The 18794-nt window shown below is 38.9% G+C and overlaps 3 protein-coding genes across 3 annotated transcripts in view; 1 reads left to right on the forward strand and 2 right to left on the reverse strand.

Annotated features, from left to right (window-relative positions):
* The window catches only part of LOC104964693 (SH3 domain-binding protein 5-like), a 131484-nt gene that overhangs the window by 14006 nt on the left and 98684 nt on the right, over positions 1–18794 (forward strand). The window lies entirely within an intron of this gene.
* Positions 4409–14054, reverse strand: LOC104964692 (uncharacterized). The gene is made up of 3 exons (XM_010793541.1): positions 13924–14054; positions 8524–8681; positions 4409–8451 (listed from the first exon to the last, which is right to left on the reverse strand). Exon 3 carries the CDS (start codon positions 8447–8449, stop codon positions 7238–7240), a length of 1212 nt encoding a protein of 403 aa, XP_010791843.1. The 5' UTR covers positions 8450–8451; positions 8524–8681; positions 13924–14054; the 3' UTR covers positions 4409–7237.
* Positions 17753–18794, reverse strand: part of glis1a (GLIS family zinc finger 1a) — a 39104-nt gene continuing 38062 nt past the window's right edge. The window contains exon 9 of the mRNA XM_010793540.1: positions 17753–18462. Coding sequence (XP_010791842.1) covers positions 18341–18462 — 122 coding nt within the window. The 3' untranslated portion in view covers positions 17753–18340. The remainder of the gene's footprint in view (positions 18463–18794) is intronic.

An 18794-nucleotide genomic window follows, 5' to 3' on the forward strand; every position in this document is an offset into this window, starting at 1 on the left:
AATCGTTTCAAGCCACAATCGTAATTGCGATTAAAATGCGATTAATTGAGCAGCCCTACGAAGCACACAGCAGAATTAAAAGATGGAATCAGTGCATTTACCTGTAAAACACACTGAAGAACACATAAACCCCGCAGAAGAGCAGGAAGTCTTTGTAGAGCAGCTTGTAGATGCTTCCCTTCCACCTCAGCAGCAGCCTGCAGAAACCCCCAAATCGAGCGTCGGCCACCTCAAGAGTGTAAGAAACTGTCATGTCTGGGTTCGCTACAGCTGAATAATCCTGGAAGATATCAATATGTGATGCATGGATCACGATGTATACATTATATTACAACAATCTCCCTTTAAAATACAATATTCATTCAGTGTCTCACCTGTGAATGTAGGTGAGTCACCTGGTGCGGCCGTCCTGGGAGGAAGAGCTATTCCTCTGGCTCTCGATTTAAACCTCTCTGTCGTCATCATAAATTAACTTTACTAATTTATTACCTGGGAACCTGAAGATACACACCTCTAGTAACTCAGCGAGTGTGCAGTTGTATCCTCGAATGGTAATGTTAGGGACTTATTGTGTGTGATCAGATAACATTTATCTTTGATATAAAATATGAAGACAGAAGCAAATTCCCCCAGTGTTTAAAAAGTATTGATTACAGTTCAATTCAGTTCTTTGATCAAAGTTGATATGAGAGTTTTTGTTTTCACAGAGCTGTAAATGTCCAACATGATTTAGACCGGATTTTCTGGACTTTTTATGAATGATTGATCTACAGATTATTTTCATAACTAAGTCAATAGTGTGGGAGTAAAAAAGTGTTGGAATATAATAAAAAGAAGATTAAGAAAAAGAAAGAAGAATATAGTCATACGAATAATCATCACCATAATAAGGTATATAATAATAATAATAGGTTTTGTCATTGTTTGTTTGTTTGTTTTGAAAACTTGAGTGGGTATGAAATATAACATGACAACCACCTCTGTTGTTCTCTTATATATTCATATTTTACTTCATATATCCTTTTAAAAGAAGTGTTTCCCATTAATTAATTAATTAATTAATTAATTGTATCTCTGTTTTCTTTGTGTTGCTAATTAATTCCTTAGTGTCATGTTGAAATCTTGAATGTAATGTAATTTTACCCCTACTCTAATACAAAATTATTCAACAGAAAAATATGTAGAAACAACGCAAAAGAGGTTTCATTTTCTATTTAATATTGATTTGAACTTTCCCTTACAAGAAACTTTGCTAATGTAAATAAAAACACCCACACAAATATAAAAGACAGATATACAATAATCTCAAAAACACAGTTCACAAGAAACAGGAAGTAACATAGAAGGTTAAGCGTAGCCCTTGATGGTTAAAAACAGTTATGTATATTTTTATTTTGAGAGTATAAAAAAGTCTTTTCCCACATATCCGTTCCAGATTCTTCTAAAATCAGGACACTCTGACTTCTGTTATCTGAGAGAAACCGATGCCTGGCCACAGAAAATCAAATAACCCACAGATTGATTTGCACAGCAGAGTTATTTACTGTCCGGTGATAAAAACACGTTTACAGCGTCAGATGAGTTCGTCTCTCCGTCTGTTGTCATTGGCTGCTGTGCTCTGCTCACTTGTTTGTTTTTCACATCGTTACGGAGTGTGTTGTAAATCTGTTTTATCCTCTGTTTGCTCTCCACTCAGCTGACAGGATATTTACGAGACCGTCTATCCTCCATCAGAGCCGGAAAGCTGATCCCTGTGGACTTGAGGACTTCCCTTTATTATTTATCAGCAGAATGTGAGCCTCACTGACTATAGATTTAAGTCAATGCATTTATTACGTATAGATTTATGCATCATCTTAATAAAGTGTTTTTTCTTTGGCTGATAAATGACAGATGTAGTTCCTGTCACTAGAGGGCGCTCTCGTTGAGCAGCAGGCTCTCAGCAGGCTCTCAGCCCTGAGGCCTGTCGTCTGTATTTATCTCATAAACAAAGACACATTAAGGCTATTGACAGAAAACAGTGAAAGAGCATCTGACACATTTAATGTCATGCTCATTTAAAACCCTGAAAGAACAAATCAGCTGTTTGTACTCCATATTATTACATTATTACAATTTCCTATAATGTTAATTGCTCTTTTTCAACTGAAATATGCACTAGTGGACTAAGAACACATGCTCAAGTCCTGTTAATAAGTATAATTGAAGTACCTTAGTTGACTATTAGAATACACCTACTACATTTTGGAGTCAAATATTATACTTGACACAGATAGTTATTGTGCGGATTCAGATTATTGATACATAAGTGATAAGATGTATATCGACTGTATTGGCTGACTGTTTTTCTTGCAATTAAACATCCAACATGTTGGTGGGTGGGAGAGTGGTGGGATTGAAATGAAGATTTTGATTTGTCAGCATGTGTGTATATATCTTTACTGAATCTGTATCACTTGCTTTTGTTAAAAAACTGAGAAAATCAATACAAATATTTACCATAAAAACACCCAACATGTTAAGCTCCTCTCTACTGTCTTATTCCTGAGATATCCAGAAATGATGCCCACTGGTATATAAAGTATTTCAAAAATGAATATCACATGATGTCATACATATTACTCTGAAATGGACTATGCAAAATATCTTCTGTACTTTGATTTTGAATGCAAATTTTCCTTGTAACATTTGCCCACTGTTGAATTGTTACTACTTAGGTTAAATATCTGTTTGACACAAAAATATAATGCAAAAACTGATTTACGCTTACTTTCCACTTTTTCATGTGTGTCCCATTTTAATCTAGAGCAGGGGGGTCAAACTCAATTTCATCACGGGCCACAGCATTATGGTTGCACTCAAAGATCCGGTTGTAACTTTAAGACTTCATAAAAATACATATATAAATATTTAACATATATAAAATAATGTATTATATAATTACATTATTGCCTCTGCATTGGATTATCATCGGATAGGGTAATAACTTCATAATTAACTACGTCTGAAAGCAGAAGTCTGGGGCAAATAATTGCAAGTCTCTTCAGTGAGAATGTCACAAAATGATTTAAAAAGAAAAGCCAATTTCTGAAGAAAAAATCCAAAATCCAAAAGTGACATTTTAGAAGAAAAAAAGGCAAATTCTAAGTAAAAGTCAAATTTGAGATGCATTGTGGGACATGTAGTTTATGGGCAATGTGCTTCTGTAAATCGGCATGTAACCGTATAATAAACATATTACATTCTTTCAGAGCTCTTGTGGGGCCACATGAAGTGAAGTCACGGGCCGGATTTGGCCCCCGGGCCTTGAGTTTGAAACCCTGATCTAGAGTCAATGGTTAGACTTGAATCTTGATTTATAGACAAAATAAACTCCCATAAGCCAACATAGATTTAGCTTTCCATCGGTTCCTGCTAATATATTTCCGGTCTTGTAATGGATTTCCTGGTCCTTGGTTTAGGCTTTTGAGAACAGGACGGACTGATCGTATTGGGTTTCCTAACGCGGTAATTACAACTTCCCACAGCGAGGTGAAACTAGAGCTCAAAGTGGGATTTGAGTTATCTGGGGGCGGCCCGGGTCATTGTCGGTTCAGAAAGATACGAAAGGCCACAGAAAAAAAGGTTCAATGAAAAGATCTGGAGCATGCAGCAAAATAATAAAATATTTAGTTTTTCTTTCCTCTTTGTTTGTTGTCATCATCATCATACACTGAGGCACACATCTGGGAAAAAACATTTAATTTTCTTGCAACAATAAACATTTCGTATATAAAAAACAGTGAAGATAGTGCATCTGCCAGAATAAACAATATCATATTAATCAGTGCATCATACCAGTATACCCATTTCGTTTCAACAGACAAGGATCACTAATGCTACTATGTGAAAGTAGAAACAAACAGAGGATAAGGACTAATTTCACTTTACAAATGTTGAGGTCATAGGTCTTATTACTCTCAGCAAGTTTGGACCAGAAACCAACATCAAAGTCTCTAAAATTGTCGATCCAGATTAATAATTTATTCTTAATGTAACATTTGAAGGCCTAAAATAAGTCAAGTTTTAATTTATTGAACCTAAAAGACATGTTTTAATTGATACCGGCAGTTAGCTTAGTCTAGTTTAGCAACATTACAGCACAGCAGGCCTGAACATTTTGGGATTTATTTGACACTTTAACAAGAAAAATACTTGTAATCCCAAGACTTTGGAGGCTGGTGTGCTTTTTTTTTAGCCTTTAAAAAAAAACAACAACACAAGAACAAAAGTAGACCGTGTTTATATGCGGTATCGTCATCGCTAGCATGAACACTGGTAGCCAAACGTTACTTTCAATTTACCTAGGTAAGTACATGTGCCAAAAAATGGCTAGTGACATAGTTTCAGAACAAATAACAAGCCTGTATTTGTCAAGCCAATTCTTGGAAACATCTGACAGTTAACAATAAGATAAACCAAATAAATAATGCTACCAAGAGAATGGTAAAACTACTTTTGCCTAGTAGCTACAATACACTCACATTTGTTATATCAGGTTATTTCTCTGTGTACAAAATTACAAAAAGCAACATTCACTCATTTGTCTGCTTGTCTTTTGACCTAAGGGCCACTGGCAGTAAACCTCACAGTGTCTATAAATACATCTTTAATGGAAAAAACTTGATAACCCCACTGGAAAATATACCTCCGGCGTTTTAAATTCCAGGAAGCTCCACACCCTTCAGGCTACACCCACTTTCTGTGTGTCCGTCTCACTAAACACAAGCCAATTAGCGTTCTTGTGAGACGTTTCCCACAACTTGGATGACCCTGATTTTTTTGTTTTTGTCTTCTGTGTCTCCGGTGTCATTTTGTGGTAGAACCATTGCACAGAAATGCTCTGTATCTCAGGTTACTTTACAGAGATTTGTATCTTAAAACTAGCATTCCCCTGCATTTAGATCTGACTGCGCTGATTGTTTCCAACATATACGCACATTTAGTACGTGAGTGACGTATAAAAATGTAGACTCCTCGCCTAAGCTTTACATTCCACATTTCACAATGAATTAACTGTTGGCCCTGCAATTGGATTAGTCATTGTTCATTTGTGGATGTGCAGCTTAAAGTGAAGGATCCAGAACATCCTGTATGCAGTACAAGTCAAACTGGAAAGCCTTAAACTATTACACTTGGGTGAGGTAAAGGAGAGTGCACACAAAAGATTGCCTGACTTCGATTAATAATGCTTTTAAAATATGTCCTGCTCTTTGAAATACAAGTGAAAACAATATGAAGTGTTCATTTGCGTGGAGTGCAACATCATAAATGTCTGTTTTTTCCAGAGAAAAAAAGCGGGCCTCCCTTTCAAACGTCACTGCGTTCCTCAGGTCCCACAGGAACAGCTCCGGATTAAATCACTTCCTCTTACATTGTGATAGCACATCTCTCTCTCAGACAATAGACAACTTGATTACACACACACACACACACACACACACACACACACACACACACACACACACACACACACACACACACACACACACACACACACACACACTTGCCAAGAGTTAGATGAGAAGAAAGATGCAGGTTCTCAGAGACAGGATTAGCTTAGCCTAGCTTAGCATGTCCCATGTTCCTATCTTATTTATATAAACTAACATATTCAAATATTGGTAAGGGCTGTATTTGCAGAGAACATTGTAAACAAATAAAGGGAGATGGACGATTCAAAAGAGGTTTGAATGGTAAAGATCTTTTAACCCGCACAGCCATATATCACAACTTTGGTGACTGACTAGCGCTAGCAGTTTTCTTGTTAGCTGTTAGCTAACCAGCTACAGTAGCTTTCAAACTAGCTCTGCAAAATAGTGACATCTTCAAAAAGCTTCTAGCCTTGCCTAATTCAAAAAGAGTGGGTGGATAAACTTAAACTTGACCACTTTCTGGTTTCAACAAAGCTCACTCATTTCTAGGTTGTATCTAATAAGTTGAATCGACATGTAGAAACAAACACAACACAGTCATGCTAGCCGTTTCCCCTGCTGCCAGTCTTTATGCTAAGCTAACGGCTCTATACTTTAAGCCCCTAAAAAACTTGGTTTCAAAACTTAAGTTTCTCTTTAAAATGAATGTTTATCACTAAATAAACATTAGCCAAAGTTTAAGTAAAGGAACATATCCATATTTTGCAGTTCAACACTCAACGATGTTCAAACCAGTGAAAAGAGCACGGATAAAAACAAATGCAGAAATCTGTGAGTGTGAATTAACTGAACTTTGCTGCTGTGTTTTTTGTATTTTTGTACTTCTGGCACAACAATTTCCTTCGGGATAAATAAAGTCTTATCATATCTTAACAACGTTTTTGGTTTGACTCCAAACCGAGAAGCTGATTGAGCAAATAGATTTTAGTAGGGCTGCAACGATTAGTCGACATAATCGACGACGTCGATCATAAAAATTCGTCGACGCGGAATTTTAGTGTCGACGCGTCGTATAAAAACAATCAGAGAGCCGGTAACGTTAATTCAAAACTGCGCAAATGTTCATTTGTAACTGCAATGCACTACAGGAAGTGCTGGGGGCAGTATACTCTCCATTGTCTGCCATGACTGCATTCTGTACTAACAACAAAGAAGAAAGAATACGAACGATGGCGGAAAGGAGAGAGAATGAGGGTGATGAAGAGCTCAAAAAAGCGAGACCGAGAGTTTCGAAAGTGTGGAAGTATTTCACAGACGACAAGCCAAAGAAGTCAGTGAAATGCAGAATTTGTAAAGGGGAATTGGCATTCCACGGCAGCACTACAGTGATGCACGAGCATTTAAAACGCAAGCACCCTCGAACCGTGAGGACTGCTACTTTGGATCATGGGTAAGTTTGAGCAAGTTAGCCATAGTCATGTTTACGTTAGCTTACATGTCGGAAAACAGAACGTCTCATGGTTAATGCTTGCTAAGCAAACGCTATTTCAGTTATGTTGAGGCTGCGTGTCCACCAACGAGCTGCTCAACAGCGCCAAGCTTACAGCGTAGTAGAGCACACTAGAGCTTTATGGACGCTGTAATTAATTCCAAACTTAAAATAATCGTTAGATTAGTCGACTAATCGAAAAAATAATCGACCGATTAGTCGACTACCAAAATAATCGTTAGTTGCAGCCCTAGATTTTAGAGAACTTTAAAACAAACATATAGGATTAAAATCTTCTCATGTGACTCTTGTAAAAAATTATTTTGACCTGGTGTCACGAGAGGCTGACGTTCTCATACTCTCCGTGGTCCGAGTCCTCGAGCTCGATCCCGGGCACCAGGCTGTAGTACTCGGTGCTCTGAGTGAGGTACGCCTTCTCTCTGTCAGTCGAGTCCTTCATCACCTCCGTCACGCTCACCGTGTCCAGCTCGGTCTTCTTGGTCCCTTCAGAGCCCGGAGGAACCTGCTTCCCCTCTGACGAGCAGATGGAGGTCACAGGAGGAAGAGACTCCACCGAACCCAGCTTAATCTCCACCTCTTCGTAGATGTCTCTGGTGCTGCCCAGCAGGGTGGAGGCTGGGCGGAGCAGCAACTGGTTCTTCAGGATCCCCTCTTTGTGTTCGGCTTTATTCTGATCGCCAGGCGTAGGTTTCTGCTTGCCGCGATGCTTCTGGCCGATACTGGAGTTGGTAGCTCTCTTTTTCGAAGTGCTTAATGACGCTTCCTTCTTCTTCCTCTTCCTCCCGCAGCACCAGCAGAGCACCAGGGCAGAGAGGATGAGGAGCGGCAGCACGATGAAGAGCGCGGTGAGACCAGCTGGGCGGCACACGTCACTGATTCTCACCGAGAACACCGTCCTGCCGGCCAGGTGCCGAGGAGTCACGCAGGTCAGGTTCCTCACCAGATCCTGCATCTTAACGGTCCTGTTCAACTTCCCAGCGTCCTCCAGGCCTTCCAGTAACAAACAAGAGCAATCCCACGGGTTCCCATCCAGATCCAGTGTTTGCAGACGGGGCCTCACAAGCACAGAGTCTGGGAGGAGGCGAAGCTGGTTCCCCTGCAGATTCAGCTTCTGGAGGACGTCTGATTCCTGGAGGAAACCCTCAGGCAGCTCCTGAATCAGATTCCCGCTCAAATCCACCTCCGTTAGCCTCGGCTGCCCGCTTAGAAACCCCCTCGGCAACACTGTGAGTCTGTTATGACCTAAGAGAACCCTCTGTAAGGTAGACACGTCTTTACCGGTCATATTAACAGAGCTGATATTACAGAAGGAGAGATCCAGAGTGTTAATGTTCGTCTCGTTGGTAAACACAGACCAGTGCACATGGCTGAAAGTGGAGCCGGAGTAGTTCAAGCAACAGGCGTCAGCAGGTATCTCAAAGGGAAAGTGGGATAAAACAGTGGCTTCTGGACACACACATGCTCCCACAGGTCCCATCTTCAACAGGAACAAGAAGATCAGCTGGACGCCACGCTGGGAAGGCATCTCTGAAACCGAAAACACAGACTGTCACTTCACCAGAATCACTTAAGAATCCATCTTTCTTTCTCTCTTCTTACCTTCCTGCCTCCTGCCTCTCCTTCTCTGACTGGATCAGCTTTATGAAGGCTCACGGTTGTAAACCTAGCGATTTCTCCGAGGACTCCTTGTTGCCGTGAGGATTGGGGGGGTTGGCATGGTGATGCGGGTCACTGGGGATCAGGAGTCCAGTGTTTGGCTGTCGGAGAGGAAACAGATGCCGCTGTGAGTTTCACGTGAAGGCTGTGCTCTTAATTGGCAGATGGAGGTTGTACAAACGTTACCTGAAGGCAAAGATGGAGCCTGAAGAGGTTCCGCCAGCAGGTTATTGTGTTTACTTAGAGTGGAAGGACCCTTAAATCTGATGTTAAGAGGATAACATATATATATTTTGAATTCATGGATTTATTTTATATTTTAGGCTCCTTCTAAATAAAGGAAATTACCTGTCAATGAAACTAACGTGTCATTAATTGGCTTGTTAAGAATGTTTATCCATCTTATCTTAAAACAAATGGCTTGTGTTTTCAGTGATTCAGAAGTCACTGTTAATGAAAGATTCATCCTTTATCTTTTACTTTTGACTGTCTAAGTCTTTCCATTTGTTCAACGATCACTGTACATGATGATTACTATGGTGAAAAACCAAACAGGGAATGGAAGCTTTTATAAACCATCTATCTTTAAAGCCTCCATTGACAAAAACACTAATTTGACTTGCAGAGTACGGTAGCTGCTGGTCTACCGCTGCCTCGAAGACATCGTTTGTTTGTGCTTTTGAGTTACTTTGGGCAATCCTAACTAACTAGAGTCACAAAATAACACAAACACACTTACCGATCGACACAGGGGTAAACCCGCAGCTCTCTTGTTCTGAGAGGTAAAATTACTGTTTTTGTCGATGGAGTTTGGTGGGATTTGAAGAAACCATAGATTACAGCTTTTTATGTGTTTTAGGTGAGCTTTTAAAAAAAAACATGGCTACATGTTTTGATGCTTTTACATTGCTCTGCTTCCATGTCCATATTACTGTCTGCCTCTCTAAACTGGGCGTGTGCCAACCGCAGTCAACTGTATGTAATACACCGACTATAACTAAGTACCTCATACATCCCAGCTTCAAAACATACAAACTATCCCTTTAAGATTATCGTACAAGCACGCAAAACATCAAAACACATTACAGTAGAAAACAGCATAATTTACTTTAAGGAGGTCGAAGAAGGTCCTTCAAATAATGTGAAATTCCCTAAACTCACTGTAATTCATGTAGAAATGACCCCTGCATGGCTATTTCAGTGTCATGTTTGATACCGTGTGTCTACTTGGCAGACCGTAACATGACAACATTTGGGAAGTCCTATAATTGAAGAGATTAAAAAAGTAATTGCTGGGCACTTCCTAAATCTCCTATGTGTTCAGTGACGCTGCCTGAACATAAAAGCATGTGTGGTCGACATAAACAAGGCCTGTGTTTTCTGACTCTACATGTGAAGCAGGCAGGAAGAGAGGGAGTGTGTTTGGTCATCAGACTTCCTCACACACCACAATGGAAATCTGCTCCACAGTCCGGAGGCAGGAATGTGCTAACACCCCAAACAGCACCAGAGGACAGTTTAAACGGGAGCAATGTGTCCGCTGGGATCATCCATTAACCAAAGAATCAATTCACCTGCTGATGACAAAACACTATTTGCAAAGACGTTATCAGTTAATGATAATCTCAGCATGCTAACAAGCTCAATAATGATGACGCTGGATTTTAGCATGCTAACATTAGCTAAACAAGTGCAGCTAGGGCTGATGGGAATGTTTGGACACAAAGCAAAGTCCTAGACATATTAAACATTTGATCTGATGAATGTGCCGAATGAAAGCTTTTGTCTCATTCACTAGGCAAGCATTCATCGTAAATATCTTTATCCAACTTATAGAAATAAGAAGACTACACATGTATTTTCAGCCTGGACTTCAGCAGAGCAGCAGAGAGTCTAACAAACGCAGGAAGTGTGCGTCACAGGAAAGAAACTCGGACTGTTTGTTTCTGGCAGAGATGATGTAATGTATCCAACACAGAGCAGAGAGGAGGGCTGTTTACGTTATCAAGAGTTATTTTCATTCTTTTGTGACACTGTACTTTATAGTAATCTAACATGGAGATAATCAGCCAAAACCTAGCAGTGGAAAGTGAGAACTATTATGACAACTCATTTTAATAAAGAATGAACAACCTCAAAGTGCATAAATGTGTTAAAACCAGCTCCACATTTACAAGCTGCAACATAAACGTGATTTAATGGAAGACCACTTTTATAATCAATAATATGAATCATGAAAATAATGATGTTTGTTTTGAGTCTAATGCTGATTTAGTTTTACTTATATATGTGTATAGGTGTTGTTGATGTTTTCATTCATGCCTTGAGTTTTCTTCCACTTCTGTCAACACTGAGTAATATTCAACCAGGTCGTTTTTTTCTCCGTGGTTCACAGCAGGTGAAACAGTTTATATTTCCGGCAGCAGACGGACGGAGAGCCGGTTGTTTGGATTAAATAAAAGAACAAAAGGTGGTTGATGTGAGAAATGACAGCTACCACAGCTGAACAAAGAGCAGATACACGTCCAGTGGAAGTCTCCATTATATTACAATATAGTCATCAACTTCATCTTTCTGCCCCTCATTAACTTCACTGAGCTCCCCCGTTAGTGGGTGTATTCAAAAAGACTTTAGACTTTAGTGACACATCATATGACAAATATTATGATGTCTTCCTGTTAAGCCCCATTTCCCCGGGGGCGGGGGAAAATAGCAACATCTGCAAGAAACAGCGTCGGAGGGCTTCTTAACATTTAAAAACCTACGAATGTGTCACACCCACTTAACGGGAAGAAACTCAGCTAACTGATGATATGAACCAAAACGAAACATAAGGGTAATAACAAAGGCTCTGAATTAGCCCTGAGCGAAAAAATGCTAACACACTTAGCACAGAACTCACGTAAAAATACCCTTATTACTTAATGAAAAACAGGCTCGGGGCTTAACAGGTTAACGGGAATTCAGTCTAAAGCTACATTATTTCATTCAAAATAACTTAAATGCTAAGTGACCACATGGGGGGCAGTAGAAACAAGGTGTTGATATAACATTGATATGTTATCACCTTTTAAATTGAAGACATGCATTTATGGTTGGAATAGCATACTGAGATCAACAATAACTTCAATTTAAGTTGAGTCTTTTCCCAAGAGATTAATTTAGTCAAATATTGTGTCCTTTCCAGCTGTGTTTAGCGGCTTAATGCTCCACTATATTTACCAGCTAGTCGATAACTTTTTCAGCGGTTTTATGCTTGACAGGTTGAGTAAACGTTTTCATTAAAAACAGCTAAACCAAACTGTTAAAGTTGTGGGACGTAAAACAACAAGATAAACAACAAGAAAAACAACAAGTTAAAAAACTGTAAAGCTGAGAGTAATAGCAGATACTTCTTTCACATACAGGAAGCCTACATGTTTATATACATTTATTTATTAAAGCAGCATTTTATTTCAGAGATATGTGACACTTATTGCTCTGTGATGCTGTTCGGTTCATTTGGTTCAATTTAAAGCAGGAATTTATTTTGAAATCCCCCAGAAAATAGAGATAGAAAGTCTGCTTTTGTTCTGCAGCGCTCCTTTAACAATCACTTGATGCAATATAGTTACATGTGTGATAAAATCGACCTTTTCAGATAAGGTTGTGTTTGCTTTTAATCTCAACCTTTCATTTCAAATGTTACCGTGTGAACTGAGCCTCCTGTTATTAATACACATTTCATATCCTCGTTATTTGCATGCTGCACTGCTCTGTCCTGACTGATAGCTATCAAGACAGAGACGTTATATTCAACATTTGAGGGAAAGGAAATAGTTGTATGAGGGTAACAATTTGCTTAGATTTGGATGCTTTGGTCGTAGTTTGATGTAAGACTGTGTTTCTAATTCCAAGCATTCACTAATTGAGATAAGTGTGGCTGGTAACAGAAAGAGTCTAAAGGTGAGAGTCGACTCACACGTTTCGCTATCTGACAGAACAGAGATCTGCAGCCACTCAGGTTTCTGCACAACAGTTTCAAGACAGCAGTGTGAATATCTGCAGATGAGCTTATCTTTGGGTAACAGTTAAGATAAGTCACAACTGATCACCTCTTTTACAATTTAGTGTTTGTTTGGAGAGACTCTATGGCTCAATTCATGGATTTTCAATCATAATAATACATGTAATTAATAATTACTCAAAGACACTTTACCTGAAGGTTTTTCAACTGCAACACTTGATCTCAAAGGGACATTACTCACAGACTCTTTTTTAACGATTTGAAAGAAGACTTTTTGGTTAATAATAATCTTTTTTTGCTACATTTTAATACAAATCCAAATATATGAAAGTGAATCCTAAGTTTCCTATTGAGTTTATTTCATTTGCAAAAGCTTTGAAGTTAATGAAAAACAAGAATGCAACAAAATAGTTTTGGACATGAAATCCCTAGACTCCTTTGCCTTTATTATTATTATTATTATTTGATATTGTAAAGTCTTGTTTAAGGATTCATTAAGAGTTGTAAGACTTTCACAGGTAATCTTGACTTTTGTTTTGTATCTGTCTTTTTTTGTATGCACCTTATTCCAGTCAATTATTGCGAACACATCTCAAAGCCATGTTGTTTTGTGCATTACAAATGAAAAACTTCATGAGACACTTGTTAAACTGAGCCTTGGAGCTGTGAGTTTGAAACCTCATAATCCAAACAGAGAGATGAAGTTCTCCTCTCAGGGTGTGAAGAGGAGTGAGGTTTAAATCTGGAGAACCTGATGTCACGCTCTAACAATGCGAGCAGCTACATCCTCTCTGAGGCACAGCTTCCTCTGACATATAACGGTCTCCTTTCATGCAGCTTTCATCATCAAATATGTTAAAAACCAGGGCTCCAGCACCACAAACCAGAGACGGACATTTCCTGAGGATTTCAGTTTCTAAACATTTAAGTTTTTAGGCCTAATTGTCTTAGTTCGTATACTTAATATCATTAAAATGCACAAATTCAAGGTAACGTAAATACAAAAGTAGTGAAGTTTCAGAATTTGTGTAGGTAGAAAAACAACAAAACACTGAACAAAACATTATCAAACAGTTCTACATCAATTAAATGCAAAAAAAACGAATTAATGAGTTAATTTAATGTACTTTCTTGTGTCTAGTCAAACATTTTTAAGGGGGTGTGGTTGAACTGTGGAGGACCATGGACTCATGACCTCCGTATCTGCACCGCTGCACAAAACACACCATAATATCACTATATCCCACCATAACAACAACTACACCCTTTGAATCAAAAGCAACACGTTAACCATGCATGCACACACCTGCTTGAGATATAAACACGTGTCTTCTTACCTGTTACGGTCATGTCCGCTGCAGGTGTTTCTCCGTCTGAAGCTGGAGAGAGATGAGACTCTTCTTCAGGTTTCAGTCTCCACAGCAGCGGTGAGTTCCTCCTCTGTTCCTCTTCTCTGCATCCCGGCAGCAGCTCCCCTCCTCGGGTCAGAGGGTGTGTCTCCCTCCGAGCGGAATGTGGACATACAGCTTCCAGATTGCTTGAGTGTTTGTGTGTGTGTGTGGTAATCATGTTTATTCACACACAGTGTTCGGTTAAAGTGCGTTTATCTTCGACTGAAACTGGCTGATTTAATCTTTACGTGTTTCAGTGACCGCAGAGCGCCCCCTGGTGGTTGTACTACGTTTATCATCAAACTGTTGAAAGTAAAAGTTCATGTTAATCTTATTGCATAATGATACAAGCATTTAAACCTTTTCAAATTGGTATTTCCACTATAGTTTCGTGGTTGAAAATGAGTTTCAATGACTTTGGCTACAAGTTTAATTGAGTTGATAAGTTGTTTTTTATTTAATAAGTCTAATCACTCAGGTGGGGTAGGTAATTTAGGAGAAACCAGCTCGAGTGCGCTAGAATTTGAAAATACACAACCGGAAAAAATATGCCACTTCGTTAAGGCTGACAGGCAGGTAGGCCATCCAGTTATTTTAGCCGTGCCGGCTAAAATGATTGGTCGTGCTTTTTACAGTACTACGGCTTCCACAGAGGACATTTTTTTATGATTTTTTTGTCAAAGCACTTCAGATATTCATTGCTATCGGGATGTTAAGAGCATTCCATGGAATATAACAACAAGTGTATCTGAAGTGAATTACCTACAACACCTTTTAATAAGAAGGAAACACAATAAATAAACATAACGGAATAACAGATTAATAAAAACCATGCATACAAGAGATACAGAATAGTTCAAAAACAACATTGTACATACGGTACGTGCTAAAACAAGTTAAAAGACTTCTGGGTAAGCAGTGTTTTTAGCCTCGACTCAAACGAGCTCAGCGTTGGGGAGCATAAACCTTATTGTGTGAGATGATAATGTGAATTACTCTTCAAATTACTTAATGTAAAAATCGTTTGGTTTCTTTTACATTAAAAACAAGTTACAATTTTCAAAAAGGTCTTATGTTTTTTATCGGGGGGAGGCCCTTTTTCCAGTTTAGAGCAATAGCCACTACAAATGTCTGTGCACGTCCCTGCTTTTTACAGCACTACGGCTTCCACAGATGACATTTTGTAATGGATCTTTTGTCAAAGCACTTCAGATTGCTATCGGGATGTTAAGAGCATTCCATGGAATATAACAAAAAGTGTATCTCGAGCCGGTTTCTCAAACGTACTTAGTTCATTTTCAGGTTTCCTTCCAGAAAGGTAATTAAAGTGCTTTGTTGACATACACACATTACTCTAGATTGTTTTGTTTTTATATTTCTCATTCATTTAGAATTTAACTTGGGGAATTTGATGCTATTTTAACATTTTAACGTCCTATTTTCACATTTGTTCCAAAATGACTTTGTTGTGTACTTAAATTATTTGTTCACACATTGCTTCATCAGTTGTCTATTGTAAATAACCTTTTCCCTTTATTTGCTTACAAAACATTTCCCATCCTTCATTATAACACTTTTCTAAATCTTCCTTCTATTTACTGAAGTGGCTTTTTGATTCAAAGTGAACAAAAGTTAAAAATAGCCCTACTGTGAACCATTCACTTTTTATTTCTTCAGAAAGTGAAGTGAGCTAATCTTTTAGGAAAACTAGAACTTTTTTAAGGCCTTCAGCTATGACCAATAGATGGCAGTATGTACCAGCACTCAACAAACTCAAACAAATCTGTTCACATACATTTACACACTTTTCAACAACAGAGGCTGATATAACATGAATTATTTATAAATAATTGAAAGATGGTTATTTTGATAATCTATTGATGTTACATTTCACCCTAAAATGCCCCAAACACTAACTGTTCCAGCTTCTCAAGGGTCAGGATTTGCTTAATTTCCTTGAAAGTAAACACAAAATGTTTTAATATTCTGCCTTTACATTTCAAGATGTAATCTCAGGTATTTTTCCCAGTTTTTAAACATTATCTAATTAATCATCATTAATGAAAAAACCATTGGGTTAAAGCACTAATACTAACGAACACAAACGTATACAAACAGATTTATTTGATAGAAAAGACAGGAGCAGTTTTTATAAAGTCTATATACACTGGTCAATGACAATAATGTGAAAATCTTTTGCTACAAAATTAGTGTAAACATTTTTTCTGGTTGGTCGTTTTTTTGACTCTGTGACGAGACAGAGTGCAGAGAACTTATTGTAAACAATGCACACCTCCCTCTCACTGAATAAAACACTGATACAACATGTGAAGAAACAAAAAGACAATATAAAAAGGAGATTATGCGACGCTGTTGATCGTTGTTAGGTTATATTGACACTTATCGAGTTGGCACCTCTCAGTCCATGGCAGAAAATCACAGATGGAATATTTTAGTGCAGTTTTTGTTGTTTCGTGTGTCAGTTTTAAGTCCCAGGAGTCGAACACACAGACTGTATTTATATCATATTTATATACAGACACTTGGTGGCAGTACTGCTACAGTTTATCCTCTTCTGCAGCAAACTGAAACTAGAGAAGCAGCTTCTCAACAACCCTTTGGACGCATGCTACAATCTTAAATAAGTATGTTGACGTTTCAGCAAAAGAGTATTCTATTATAGCAAAAACAAACTCCTCCCGTCACCATAGTTCGGCCTCTTTGCACTGGTTACCAATTTATTTTATAATCGATTTTATAATCCTACAGTACTTCCTGTCTCACGGTAGCCAAATGTTTTAGCGTACTGACATGTTGTTATCAACCCTCTCTTCTAACTCTCTGCAAGAAAACAAATGAGCATATCTCAAACTGCTCAAGTTGCGTTAATGCAACTCTGCTTTAACATAAACATTTCTTCCTTGTGGTTCCTTAAGGGGAAGCAACTAACACCTTTCACACCTCCAATGATCCGAGTTGTTGCAAATTAATATTAAAATATAACCCTATTCTTAAAGGTCCCATGTCATGCTCTTCCGGTTATTACCCGTCCCCTTGTGTGCTATGAAGGTTTCTCTGCATGTAAACGGTCTGCAGAGTCAAAACCCTTAAAGTACACCCTGTAGCGAGTAAAACTCTAAAACAGGAAATACCTTCCCAAAACGCCTCGTTGGTGAAACGTCATCATGACGTCATCATCCATTTGATTCTTCCGGGTACGTGCTTACGAAAGCACGTACCCGGAACTAAATGGGCCAATCCGTGGAGACGTTACGTTACACCCGCGGAGCCGTTACGTTAAGCCCTCACTGATTGGTCCAAATTGACCAATCCACACACACACTCAGTGCAGGCAGCTCTGCTGATTTCTGCTCCCTGCTGCAGGCTGATAACAGACAGTTGAAAGTTGAAATTCTCTCTGCAGACCCATTCTCACAGCGTTTATCAACCTTTAAACCTTTTTTTTACTCAATATCAAGCCACACTTATTGTTTTTATTTCGGCTGTGACTTTGTGTGTGTTCAGGTTGAGTTTGGCTGAGTTTGGCTGTGTTTGGCTAGGTATCGCTAAACAAGGAAACCACACCTCCACGGAGCTCAGCGCGATTCACAACTTACCGACCAATCAGAGCACACTGTGCTCACAGGGAGGGGAGGGGAGGAGGGGGGAGGGAGCTGCAGCGAGCCGTTTAGTGGAGAAAGTGAATAATGCTGAACACACATACTTTACAGAGATGCTGTTTGCGAAACCAATTTGAGTTTGGAAAATTGCACAGTATTTTTCTATTTTAGTATACCTCAACAATGGAATTATGATCAGTGGAAATGGCCACGACATGGGACCTTTAACTTTTCAGATTGCTTTCATTTGAATAAGGGAGCAGACACAAATTGGACACATCTGAAGTGTAACTTGTAGAGCAGAAGAGTGTTGTTTTGTTCTTTGGTATCTTCATTTCAAGAAACGTATATATTGGCCTTAGGTTTTAAACCACTACATTAAAAGATTGCGTGCTGAAAAATGACAGTATTTAACATTTAATTGAGACAGAATGAACCTTACTGGAGCCAGAGAATCAGCTACCTGTTTCTATCAGATCAAACTAACCAATAAAAGCTCATAGCTCATTCAGATCACAAATGCTGTGGTCATCTCTGAACAAAAAAGTCACCGCTATTAAAGACACTCTGACTTTAGTTATATTTTGCATTTAGTTTGAGCCATTAAAACTCCCACTGACACATTTTCTGCCTCCTTCAGCCTAGAATACACGTTGATTGTCTGCTGACACACACCTTACGTGCTGCCTTTAGTCTTCACAAAGACACAGAGATTTGGGCTTCAGTTCTTTTGGTTCTGGCCATCATGAGTCCAGGTAGATGGAGTAGATCTGGTTGAGGCAGCGGTCGACGCCTCCTGCCTGGAACAGGAAGCTGTCGTCAGAGTACCCGCCCCCCCCCTGCAGCTCCTGCAACAGGTCGAACCCTGAGGGACGGAAATGTAAATCTGTACACAACTCCTTTTCTTTCACGTGAAGCGGAGTGGGCAGGCAGTGGTCGTAGAGACGGACAACACAATCATTGGTTTATTGTTCATTCTATGACATCCGAAGCAGGAAGTCAATCAAATGTACAGTCGTCATAGAGGGGAGCTCGATATTGCTATATATATATATGTTTTACTTTAAGGCAGTCATGTGTTGCACAAATTAAAGTGACAGAAATACTTTAGTCAAGCATTAAAAAGACAGTCAGAAGTTTCCAGAAAAAATGTGTCTTGATGCATGTTAACTTTTATTTTGTATCCCGGTAAAGTGT

This window comes from Notothenia coriiceps, unplaced genomic scaffold (genome assembly GCF_000735185.1).
Source record: "Notothenia coriiceps isolate Sejong01 unplaced genomic scaffold, NC01 NC01_scaffold00037244, whole genome shotgun sequence".
NCBI lineage: Eukaryota > Metazoa > Chordata > Actinopteri > Perciformes > Nototheniidae > Notothenia > Notothenia coriiceps.

Excerpts from the sequence above, each read along its gene's own strand:
- LOC104964692 (XM_010793541.1), bottom strand. The coding sequence starts at position 8,449 with ATGCCTTCCCAGCGTGGCGTCCAGCTGATCTTCTTGTTCCTGTTGAAG.